The sequence below is a fragment of the Chanos chanos genome, chromosome 1, assembly GCF_902362185.1.
Source record: "Chanos chanos chromosome 1, fChaCha1.1, whole genome shotgun sequence".
Taxonomy (NCBI): Eukaryota; Metazoa; Chordata; class Actinopteri; order Gonorynchiformes; family Chanidae; genus Chanos; species Chanos chanos.
This window is the reverse complement of record NC_044495.1, coordinates 48890959-48903793: the sequence shown is the minus strand read 5'-3', so window position 1 is coordinate 48903793 and position 12835 is coordinate 48890959. Positions and strand designations below refer to the sequence as shown.

The following is a 12835-nucleotide window of genomic DNA, read 5'->3' as shown; positions in this document are numbered from 1 at the left end:
GCAAAAACGTTTTTGTTTTCACCAACAAAGGTCTCTTACTGAAAACAAAATTACAGATTAATTAATCCAGAATACAACAGAGGCACCTTCCTTCAGGGGGTTAGATATGTTCCCCCTATCGAATCATTTGTTCAGCTGGGCAAATAACACCGACTTTAATACTGGTTGTGGATCCAGAGTCTTGCTCCCCGTAAATATGCATCTGACTTTGTTCCAGTGTGGTGGCTAACACAGCGTGGCGTTTGTGTGATGTGGCTGCGTTGCAGACTTTGAGTGACAGGCACCGTCAAACATTTGCTAAAGCACAAAGGCAGACCCTGCTGTCACTCTGAGGGAATAGGTCGACTATGAGACATCAATAAGTGCTGACTCTTCAAAGCTGTCCACCCAGGAGAGTTTAACAGTCCGCCAGAGAAACACAGGCGACGCCAAACCAGTCGCCCACTCCACCATCGTAATCATCTCTGCTTCCCGCTAGGGATTACCCGAGGACCCATGTTCACAATCTGGGCCATGGCTCTTGATGTTTATATGGCTGGAGAAACAAGGAAAATAGAGGGGTTTTTTTTCCCCCCGCAATAAATACGAAACCACTGGCTAACGGAGATGATGTAGTCATCACAAGCTTGTTAGCTAAACAGAATTATTCAACAAATTACTCTGTCATATTATGATTTTTAAGTTTACATGGCCCCTTATCTGAGCTGTTTAAGACAAATTTTTGCCAGTCAGCAAAGAGGGAAAGGAAAATTGGTTTGTTTAAAGTTTTGTGTGAACGATAGCTACGACAGAAACTCTGAACAAAGCCCCTTAAGTCCACAAGAGAACTTTCACACTTGACTGCAAATGAGAAATCTGATCAGAGATAAATGAAATATTTGTCAAGATATGAACCAGCTTTGTATTCTGCTCCCAGAAACACTGGCACAGGTTTACAGATGAGATTGCCTTGATGTGAACCTATGTTTTATTTGCCCGCTCTGCAAATTGACAGAATGAATAATCTTGCCTGAATATAAACTATTCATTTATTTCACTGTTGGAAAGCTGGTTAACCATCTCAAAAAATAAACATTTGTTGAAAGCTATTTAGCTTAGGGATTGTTTTAACAGTATTTACTTTGACTCGCAGGACATCTAACTTCACTTGAGATATCAAAGTATTAGATGAATCATTAAATGAAACTGATATCAATATTGATATCGATCGATATATTGATGATGTCATTGATCTACAGATCATACGTAGAATATAATGTGAAGCTCACACACATTTTAAGGTCTATTACTAAACCTAGTCCAGAAACTTTCTCTCTCTCTCTCTCTTTCTTTCTTTCTTTCTTTCTCTCTAGCAATTCTCTCACAACCATGTCCTTGGTACCTTTCCAAATTGAGCTTCTCTGAATGCCAATTAAGCCCTGACCAGTTTAGATGAAAAAAGAAAGAAAGAAAGAAAGAAAGAAAGAAAGATGAGGCCTGAGGCATGATCTGAGATATTGTAACTATGGAAATGTCATAACAGCCATGCTGTCGTGAGGGGGAAGAAAAAGTTTCAACAGACACGAAGTTGAACGATTTTGATGAAAAGTTCTAATAAATCAAACAGATTTAATAAAATTCCATCCAGATTTAAGATGGAGTATCAGCCAACTGGAAAACAGGCCTGTGAGACTCCATAAACAGTACTTGCCACGTGTGCTCCTGACTACTCACGGATGAAAATATCAAATCCTCCTTTGTCATGTCTGAGTGTAGCTCCATCTATCTCAGCTGTGGGCCACAGTAATCTTCTTACAATGCCGGTCCAACTTTAATCCTTCAAACAGTCTAAGACCACTGTCTTTATAAAGAGCTTTGGCCTTCTGTGAGAGCCGAGGGGCCTTTTGGTCGTGTGTTTCCTGCTGTTTTTACTGCCCCTTGCTATGAAAAAATATGGGTGATATGATAAGTAAGACTATTTAAGGTGAGTGATCTATTTTCTGTTAATAGCACTGTGTTGAATTTTATTTTGATTTATATACAATGGAGATATGAGTAAATCAGTTTTTTTCTAGACTGGGATAGATACAGTATAACACACACCATAGTTTAATTCTCATTCTTCTATTTTGGGGGTTGGGGGGCTCTTATTTCCTGCCGCCTGCTATTTCACAACGCTGCTTGCTGCATTGTCTTTTCATTTTGCTACATCGAGTGAGTAGATCATCACAAACACAGCTGTTAGTAAAGCTTGAAGCAAGTGACAAAAAAATGAGAAACGAAATTGAGGATGAATGCTTATTAATCACTCTGGTAAATGAGGGAGTTTGTCACTGAGAGATGATAGACTAGGGAATGAGCCTAGGTATTAGCCATATTTCATTACCTGTTCATATTACAATGGAAAATGTGTTTTATTCAGGAGATCACATCTTCACCGGAAAGTTCTGGTCCTTTCTGAAATGATACAGGTACCAACAATATCTTGAGACAGAGCGGCTGGGCTGATTGGTTTTGCTTCTTTAATGTTAAAATCATTCAAATGGGTGTGGTCATACGACAGAGGGCGTGATCATGTCAACTCCTATGTCCTGAAATGCTGACATTGCTGTCAATCAGTGTCAATCAATCCGGTTTGAATTCAGCTTAATATTATCAACTATTTTTTGTAGGTGTTATTCTCCACTGCCTTATGTTAAGCATCATGACAAATTTAAACCCCATCCAGTGGACATGCTGCCCAGCGCAATGTTAAGTAATTCAGTGCAACTCCAAAATCAAAGCAGAATCTTGAGAGACGCAGCATGCTATTAATTTTGTTGATCTCACTGAGCAACAAAACACAAAGCGGATGGAATGCAAGGCTACAAAAGAATGTCCTTGGTGCTCAGCAGACTGGCTTTGAGCTGACAAGAACCACAAAACAGCAGAACACGAAATGCACTTGTCCAGCTATGTCTCTCAGCCTCTTGGTTTCCTTCAAAAATTTTACCAGAGACACAGAGAAATGCTAAAATTACTATTATATCCGTTTAAACCACACTATCTAATATAGCTATCAGGGTGGGAAAAAACAGTCTACGGCTCAGGCCTGTAATTGAACAACATGCTCACATTTACAAAAGAAGCTCAAATAAGGAAGCAACATACCAACGCAGCATATAAAGCCAGAGACACAGGGACATTTGTATTTGTAATAGACTCAAGATGAATTAAGCCCCATTACATAAGACTTTATCACGCGTGAGACAGAACAGGTTAACGATCAGGTCAGGAAGCAGAGATACTGGAAAGAACAAACATAAAAATACAGCCACTATCTGATCTCTCTCTCTCTCTCTCTCTCTCTCTCTCTCTCTCTCTCTGGCATCTTCTTACCACAGCACAGGTTCCAAAGGGCACACAAGATCCTTCTCTTTGAACTCCCCTGTAGTCTCCCACCAGAAACCACATTCTCTCCCCTTCCACATAATCTCTGAAACACCCGCTCCCATACTCTCTTCACATATTACCCTCCACACTCCAAATTCTCTCCATACTGCCTATACATGCTTAGCTTGACACGTTTAAGTAGGTACCAGAGCAAAGGATAACACAAGCAAGCTCAAGACACAGAGAAAAAAACACAACACCAAGGCCTGTCGTAGGAAGTGAAAAATGAACCCGTCTGTTAATGTAAATATGATTAAATGACCAAAGTCAAAACAGTGAAAACTGTAATCACAGTCCATTGAACAGGGGAGAGAGAGAGAGAGAGAACGAGAGAGAGAGAAAGAGAGGGAGAGAGAGAACAAAGAATCCAGCAGCCAATGACACTTCATCAGAAGAGGAGGTCATTACGGAGAGATTAATCCCTCCTCTAACAGTGTCCGTCCTCATTGTGCCATTATTTCCAAAAGGGCTTGTCCACTAACAGAGAATCAGAACATCTAAATGAATATCACGGCCGGTGATCTTCCTGTGACCTCCGTCTCTTCTTTCGAGACCAGTGGTTTTATGGAGGGACGGGACGGTCGGTTCAATAACCCAGTAACAGACATTTAACGGAGGGAGGGGAAGAGAAGAGAGGAAATGAGATATACAGTAAACTGCACGTACACACTGTATCCTCCAGGACAATACAAGACCTCTAATACCATCCTTTGGAAGGTCTCACTTCCAATTAAAAACACTGAAACTAAACACTAACACTTATTCAACAGAATCAATGATATACTAAAGAAGAAAAGGTCCAAAAATCCGTATTGCCACTCCAGGCTGTGGCTTTTTCTTTTTCTTTTTCCGCTGGTGCTTGTTTAAAATAAAGCAGTAGATGTTTGTCTTGTTGGCTTCCAGTCACGTGTAATGATGAAAGAGGATGAGTCAACAAAAACAGCTGTTAAAATGAAAGACAGCCTCAGAATCCAATCAGTATATAGAGTTTAAAGAATATACAGCTTTTTAGATAGTTATTCAGTCTTTCAAATAAGATATGAAATCACTTCTTTATCACACTGACCTTCTAAGCTTTTTCTTTGCCTTTCAAAACCAGGCTTTTGTGATAGAAGTATGATCTGCTATTATAATCAACATCCATGACCAAGATTAGCCGTGGCATGAATAAATGACCAAGCTACACATCCTCTGCTTTGCTAGTAGTGGGAAGCTGGACCACAAAGCTACTATTCATAGACTTCTGCCTCTCTGTTCACTCTCTCTTTTCTTTCTCTACAGTATGTTAGGGTTCTAATATACCGTGCATCTTCAGAGTATATATTAGCATTGCTATCATATATTTGATGAAGCCCTGCTCTCTCTGTGTGAGTGCAATGTGCCTTGTTCTCCCTGAGCTCTGATTTTCTTTGAACTTCAACTCCCACAATTCAGTCTTTAAATGTCACTGTGAAGGGGGAGAAGACACAAAGAAAGCTCTCTAAACGAAGCAGACAGCTGACTCTGCCAGTGTGGTCTGCTGAGAGAGGATTAAGATGTCTACTGGAAAAAAAAATAAAACAGAAGGGGTCTAGGGTCCTTCCAACCAGGACAAAACCTTTTTAGACTCACTAAAAACCACTCCAGTTTCTCCTCAATTCCTCCTCTCTTTGCCATCAACAGAATGGAATTCACCACTCCTGGACTTCGCCCTCAGTCTGTTTTAAAAATGAATAGTAAAATGACAAGGGCTGTAATAATGAATGACGGTGATAAAGAAGACTAAAGACAGAAGAAAACAGACAGAAACATATCTGACTATATGTGGCAGATATTGGGAGGAATCATAGAAGATTCCTCATATGCTCACATGTTCATTCTTTCATTCTTTCATACTGTAGGTACATCCAGAACATTGGACGGAACATGCACACGGGAGAAACTGCGGGCGAGCTTTCTGAGAGACAAGGGCAACGAAAAAAAAAAACCCAAACCTGAGATCACTCAATTAAATGTGTTTAATAACTTGCAGTTGCAGACGATCACGCTTATGCCTTCATATCCCATGTACCCTTTTCCCTTTTAACAACACTCAAAGGCTCCATGAGTCTCCTTACAACACAGTACTAGTAATCAGTGACAGGGTATTACCGGTCAGTCCCAGCAAGTCTCTGAGACAGTCAGTGAAGAGACATGAATAATGCCACTGGATCAGAGCTGTAGGGCGGTGAACGGCAAGCGTGATGAATTACATTTTATCGTGGTACAGTGCAGCTATGCCTACCTGAAGGCATATGTTTAAGGGCTCTGGATTTGTCAGTGCCAACAATGTAGCCCTTCCACACTTTTAAATGTGACTGTGCAGCCAGCAGAGAAACGGGGTGGGGTGGGGTGGGGGTGGGGGCTATAATCCCACCACACCCGCCATTGAGAGGTCTGGGAGAATGCAAACCTCCCATGAGAAAGCTGTTTGTAAGTGTATACAGTAAGTGAGTAAGTGTGTGTTTGTGTGTGGTGTTGGGGAATGGAGGGAGGGAGAGGGTGATTGGGTTGGGTTTGGGGTGGGGGGTACGGTAAACAATCAAGCACAGGATGTTATGACATGAGAAAAACCGCCTGACATCAGTTACATCAACGATGCACATTTGTGACTGATTACTGACCTCTTTATAACCCTTGACTGTAAAACCAACGTGTTCACACACTCAGAACAGGGCTTTTAGTCGCTTGGTGAATGGAATGTGATATCACACATGTGTTTGTAGAAGATCTGACCATTCATTTTAACTCAATTTGATTATGTAATAACACTCAAAATTGCCCTCAATTTTATTTCCTCTGTTGCATCTCATACCAAAAAAACCCAAACCCCCCCCCCCCCAAAAACAAAAAATCAAACAAGCAAAAAAACCCAAACCCTTTCCGGTTCCAAGCTTGGTAACTATTCCAGCGGAGAACACTTTAAAATGTGGTGAATCTGCAGCGTTCTGAATGTCTCATGATTAATTGAAGATATCTCACTGATTATTTTACTCTCTCTGTGAGCTGGAAGCCAAGCAAACCCTGAGGTACCATGTCTCACAATTCATTATACAGAGAAGAGGTGGTTTCATAACTGCCAGGACCAACTCGACAGAGGGAAGCTGAGGGACTGAGTCCTGGAACAGTTCTAGCTCTGAATAGCTTTGAGCAAATGCTTGACTGGTACAACTGATTATGCTAAAAAAAACACATGCTTGAGAAGCTTCTATGCCGCCCCCCAAAACCTTCAAAGTATTAACTGTATTGTAATATGTAGTTGTGCTGTGTTCACTATGACTACACCATAACAGGAGAGCATAGTTGGATTATTATTTGTGAATAGAAAGCACAATTCATAGATGATTGCTAAGTAGTTTCAACAGAGGATTTGATAAAGAAAATCATTATACAGTGTTGTTTGGCAATATTAATTAGCAACGCAGCTGTCGTTTAAAAGTGGAAAAGTTTCAGCTGCACAGAGGTAATATTTCAACATAATTCCACTTCCAAAAATATGGTTTTGTCATTTTATAAAAAACTACCGACTGCGCTGCTCCCACAAGAACGTGGGCTGCGTGCTGAGTGTACTCTCTGCGTGCCTCTACTCCTTAGTCTTCTCCTTTCCTTCAGAAAATATTTTTATATTTGTTCAACCACTTCTTTCCAATAACTAAAGGTGTTTCCCGAATGTTTCCAAGCAGTTAGACTAACCAAATACACATCTCAGCGGGCACTTTAAAAACCGCATTTGCACCAAAGATATGGTCCCGTTATTATTTCATTATTTCAGTGTTAATTCAAATTTTAATGAAAGAAGGGAGACTAAAGCTGGTTGACTCCATGAGGGAATGTAGAAACCAATGTTGGTATGAAACAGTCTGTTACACCTAACACCCGCTCCCCGCCATGGACAAAATCACTGTCTCCTGATCTGCTGAATAACTCCCGAGAAAATGCTCAGTTTTACTGAACAGCCCGTGTATCTTAATGACACAGCCGTCCTCCTCCAGTGAAAATGTCAGCAAGGGGACAGAACACTGTAATTTATGAATCTAGGCACCGTGTTTCAAATGGGTAAAGACGTAGGACGTAGAGAAAACTGTTTTACAAATACAGATACTTATATTTATAAATTTAGTTGAGCCAAATGATCTCTAACTCTTTTTAACGTACTTATCGCACAATTATATAGATCGCAAGTAGCATGGAGTCAATCGGACGGACGTGCGCGCTATGATATTTAGCGCCTAATGGTCTCCACGAAAAGGACATCGTTGTCATCTCATTTTAAGTCTTGTGTTTGGCATTCAGTGATCTCTGTCCTGTTCACCACTAATCTCTATGATGGCCAGTATGTATGTCGGTGAGATATCCACATTGTATCAGTTAATTTGCTCAGAATTGAGTCGCAAAAATCGTTTGAGGATTTTGGAGAGCCTATTTCAGGCTGACAGAGTGCCGTAGATGCAACATTACTGAAGAAATGGAGAAAAACCCACAACAGGACTCATGGCAATAGAATGGTCATGATGTTTGGAATAAAACATTTTGTACGACTGAAATCAAAATCCTACCAAGAGACGCGTAAGAGAAAGACCTGGAGCGTTCTTTTTCACTGCCTCTTAACGCATATCCCAAATACAGCAATTAAAGCATTTTTCTTTTATTACCTTCTTCACTTGTATCACTTAAAGACGTGTTAAATCGTTTCGTATATCCTAACGAAAATATGCAGCCACTGTCACGACATAACACGACCAAAAGCATGAAATCAGTTTGGGCTACTGGTGTGCTTCTCACCTTTCACAAGATGCGGGACAGCGACACTCACGCACAGCACGATGGAGAGGAGAAAGGGTCCCATCCTCGCGAAAATTGCAGGTAGCAGTCCCAAGGTTACGGGTAAATGTTAGAAAAAAAACTTCTCTCCACCACGCAGTTGGTATTAGTTGACAGTGAATCAGTGAATATCTCCTAGACTGTTAAGTCCCCTTTTCCCCCCAACAGTGTAAAGATTACTTTTTGAAACGTTTTAGAGTTAAAAACGTGTGATCTTCTACTTGCTCTTGTACTGCAGTGTTGCGCGTCGCGGTAACTGAGAGTCTCTGTACGGGTCCCGATCAAACGAGGCTCCTGTATACAAACACTGCGAGTGAATACCAGCGTGCGCTGCAGACGGTCACCACAGCGCTCAGGCAGGGGCGCTGTCTTACTGATAAAGACAAACCTTACTCCTCCCCGGACAGAAAAGCAGGACCAATACAAAGCAGGTCGAATGCAGCTGGGTGGGACCTTCAGTACATTTCCTGAGGCACCGTTTAGCCCTGGGAAGTACAGCTCCGCTCGTTTGATGTAAAGCAGGTAAAATGGCTTAGCTGTTCCAAAGCCTTCCACGCCCGGGACGCGTCCGTTCATCTGGGATGTCATCAAACATGCCCTTTCTATTACAGAGGGAAGGAAGCTCCCTTTGAACTAAAGCAACAAGCTGCTTCACATTTTTGCTTTTTCATTACAGTATGTGCGGTCCTCTGTCTAATTCATGAGATTAACCACGTGTGCAACGGCGATAAACGTCTTCTGGAGGAACACAAATTCTGTAATTATGTCGGAACAGTACTTAAATAGGTTAAGTTTCGTGCGATGGCTCAGTTGTGCATGCTGTCTTCCACTGTTAAAGACAGGTCAAACAAAGCGATGTATTTTTTAGAATGAATAAATACAGACTACTAAACAGGTACTTTTTACTTGGTAAACCACAAAATAGCGTGACATCCTTTAATTATTATATGAGGGTATAAAGTTATTCATGGAAATGAGTCTCAAGGCAGACCTGTACATTTTTGTGTGTGAGATCCAGTTTGAATAATTACCCAACATGCTGCAGTCTAACCCACGGGGATCAAATGGCTGCTAAACCTAGAGTTTAATTAATGCCAAACAACCGACAGGAGCATCTCTGAACCTACACCTCCCCCCTGGACACGCATGGCTACAGCCATCATAAGACAGAATTTAGAGTCTGGCCACCCTCGAGACTTACCAGAACACTCTCTCTCTCTCTCTCTCTCTCTCTCTCTCTCTCTCTCTCTCTCTCCCTCTCACACACACACACACACACACACAGACACACACGAATGAACCTACATTTTCTCTGAAAACCTACCTCATGTACTGTGTGAAGGGAACTCTGAGTAACCAACATTTTTATGGCAAGAATACTGTAGCTATCTATAGCTGTACACAAACAAATCCCTCTTTCAATTTTTTTTTAAGTGTTGGGAACCTCTTTTGGAAGAACAGCTCTCTGAAAATGAAGTGACCTTTCCTCTGAACATTTTCCCTTACTTGCAGTATTCTTGACACAGTAGTATATATTGTTATTTTTAGAAGCGCTAAGTTACTGGAGTAGGTCAACTTGAGGAAATATGCCATTAATGAAAATAAATAAATATGGACTCTGACTGTCCAATCTCCTGACTCCGCTAACTATGTACCATATAACCTCTGATGACCTTTCCTTCTCTGGATGTTGCCCGTGCCCTCTATGAGTAAAGGTTCGACCATTCTTTCAAGGTCACCCTGGGGACGAAATTGAATATGTAATTGGTCTTGCTGGCTATGCTGCATTGTAAAAACATGCTCATTACCCTAAATGCATCATGTAAAGAGCATGTAATAAATGTTTTTTTTTTACTCCTACAGGTGTCAGAGTCCCATTGTAACTTGATGCTCATAGAGAATCAAAACTCCCCCCCTCCCCACATCACCACCACATTTTATTATTTTTATTATGGTAGATGTAATGATGATATCTATAGCCGTTATATTTGCCCTTGATCATAAAATAGTTGGTAATGCTGAAATGAAGAATACAAATATAAAGATCAGTGATTCTCAACTCCAGTCCTGGCGCCCACTGTCCTGCAGGTTTTTGTTTTAACTCAGGACTGACACACCTGATTCCACTGATCAGTTAATCATCAAGCCCCTGATTAACTCAATGAACAGCGATAATGATGAGTTAAAACAAAGATGCGCAGGACAGTGGGCCCCCAGGACTGGAGTGGAGAACCGCTGGTATAGATACACTAAGTTACAAATACAGCAAGAAAGTAAGTTTATGTGAGTGTTCTCCCCACTTTACTCAATATGTGGTACAAGCACTTTTGTCAGAAATTATTGCCATATAACTTCACAGATCTGCACACTGCACTTTTTGTTCATTTTTTTTTTCTCACAGAATTGTTCAGCCTCTCTAAAACTAAACAGGGGCTGTTGATGAATAGCAATTTTTACAAACTTGTGATCACGTTGATGTCAAGGCCTTGACTGGATTGTTGCAGACCATTGACATTTTATTGTTTTTTTGAAGCTATTCAAGAATGTCTTTGGCTTTGGCTACATGTTTTGAGTCATTGTTCTGCTATGGTCTTACACCTCTTACAGTCTGCAACAGGTATTCCAGGTGTATTTCTATGTACTTTGTTAAATTCAGCATACATTTTGTTCACAAATTTTCCAGGCCTTGATGCAGTTAAGAATATTCTTAATATGATGCTTCACCACAGCAGGATATGGTATACTGGGGAGGATGTGTGGAGTTAGACTTGCGCTAAATCGGGATCTGTGTAGTATTTTGCATTCTCTTTGGTAATATGGTGTGGTCCAACGACTAAAAAATCCCAATTATATATAATACGATTCTATGCTGGAATACAGTAAAATGTGCTACAGTAAAAGGTAGTCATGGTATGTGTTGAACTTCTATGGTCTCAGAAGTCTTAGATCTTCCCCTGGCCTGAGGCGTAGAAGGCTATAGAATACCTTTACCACACCTCATCTGACCTGCTCCCCTTACTCTACATTCCAGCCCTTCATCTGCCTGCTACAACTCTCATTACTGGCAGGTCTGCGTCGCGTTTATTAGCAGAGCAGGTCTAACCGCGGCCCATGGCGCTGAGAGGAGAGGCAGGTGGGACTAAATTAGAGAGACTGCTTTAATTCACAGGAGAATATTGCTGTTCCTGCTCAAGGCGGCGGGACACAGCAGTGGAGCGTACTTCATAAACATCTCCATGCTTCTGTTTCCACTGGTGTTCAGGAGCATAGAGGCACTGTTAGAAGTTTCCTCAGGATTTTCACAGAAACTTGGAAAAAAACAAAAACAAAACCCAGACATGTTTGAAAGGCACGTTTTCCTGAATATTTCAAGAGCGCTCTTGAGAATGGAACAGTTGGCACACGCGTGCAAACGTGGACCAGGGAGTCAAATGTGTTGAGCCCAGAGATTTTTCTTTTCTTCTTTCCCTTTTTTTTTTTTTTTTTTTCCATTGCTCAAGCCCATAGCGTCTGTAATAACGCGTCTATGCCACCGAGTTCTCTTTCCATCTGTTTCCCTATGCCCACCACACCAAAAGAGCTTTGGCAGGCCTCTGAAACACTTGGCCTGAATTAAAAAGATTTAAAAAAACGTAGCATTTTCAGGCTCTGATGTAGTAGGAAATCAGATCCCGCTGATTTCTCTGCTCCGTCGCTCTTTCATGTTCTGCTCAATGCGGTTAGTTGCCTTAGCATTTTGTATCATTATACTGTGGGTTATATGTAGGTTTCTGTACATTGTACTGAAGTGAGTGTGTGAGGTATGCTGTACATATAAATAAGTGATGACAAGAGCATTAAGTCATCGTTCTGTGATCTTAGACTCCTCATGGAAAATGTCTCGCGCCGCAAATCTGGCCAAAATCTGACAAACCGCTGGGGTCTTCCATCCACAAAACTGAAAATAACTATTATTAAATAAGGACGGTTTTAATGCAGATAAATACCTCCATTACATCTCCCTCATGTGATGATTCTTGGTTTTTTTTTTTCTTTTAACTGTTTGTTTTTCATTTAGATTCTATAAAGCGTGGAGAGCCTTTTCATTGGCTGAGAGGAAAGGAAAAGGTAAAAGCCCGGGAAAAGAGCTATATGGTATTCAAAATGAGACTATTTCCAACAAAATCTGACACAACAGCCTGGGAATGTTGTGCGGAATAAGACCACAACCACTATGGATTCTCTTTTCCCATGTAAAAAGCAGAGAAAATATTTTTTGTCAATAATTTAATTTAAAATGTCTCAGCGGGGCCCGTATTGGACAGAAATGCCAGGTCCCTCCTCTGGAGAGATTTCTGTTTGGGTGTCACTTTATCAAACCAGCTAGAGCCGCCTAGCTGCCTTCAGCCCCACTGCTTGCTTTATTTAACTCCCGCTTGAGCAACGAAGCACTAACTCTCATCTTTTGGTGCTGGCCTAGTTATCCTGCTGCGTGTCTGCTTTTTCCACTTCTGCTAAAAACTACCAAGCGAGGGGAGGTGATTCAAATCTGTCGTACCTTTCTCTTCTGTTTCAGTGTTTGGTGTTTGGCTCTGTGTTTCTCAGC

At 41.2% G+C, this 12835-nt stretch overlaps 1 protein-coding gene across 1 annotated transcript in view; it reads right to left on the bottom strand.

Annotated features, from left to right (window-relative positions):
* Positions 1–8826, bottom strand: part of edil3a (EGF-like repeats and discoidin I-like domains 3a) — a 98171-nt gene extending 89345 nt beyond the window's left edge. Inside the window, exon 1 of the mRNA XM_030764746.1 lies at positions 8472–8826. Coding sequence (XP_030620606.1) covers positions 8472–8826 — 355 coding nt within the window. The remainder of the gene's footprint in view (positions 1–8471) is intronic.
* Between the last annotated feature and the right edge of the window lie 4009 nt (positions 8827–12835).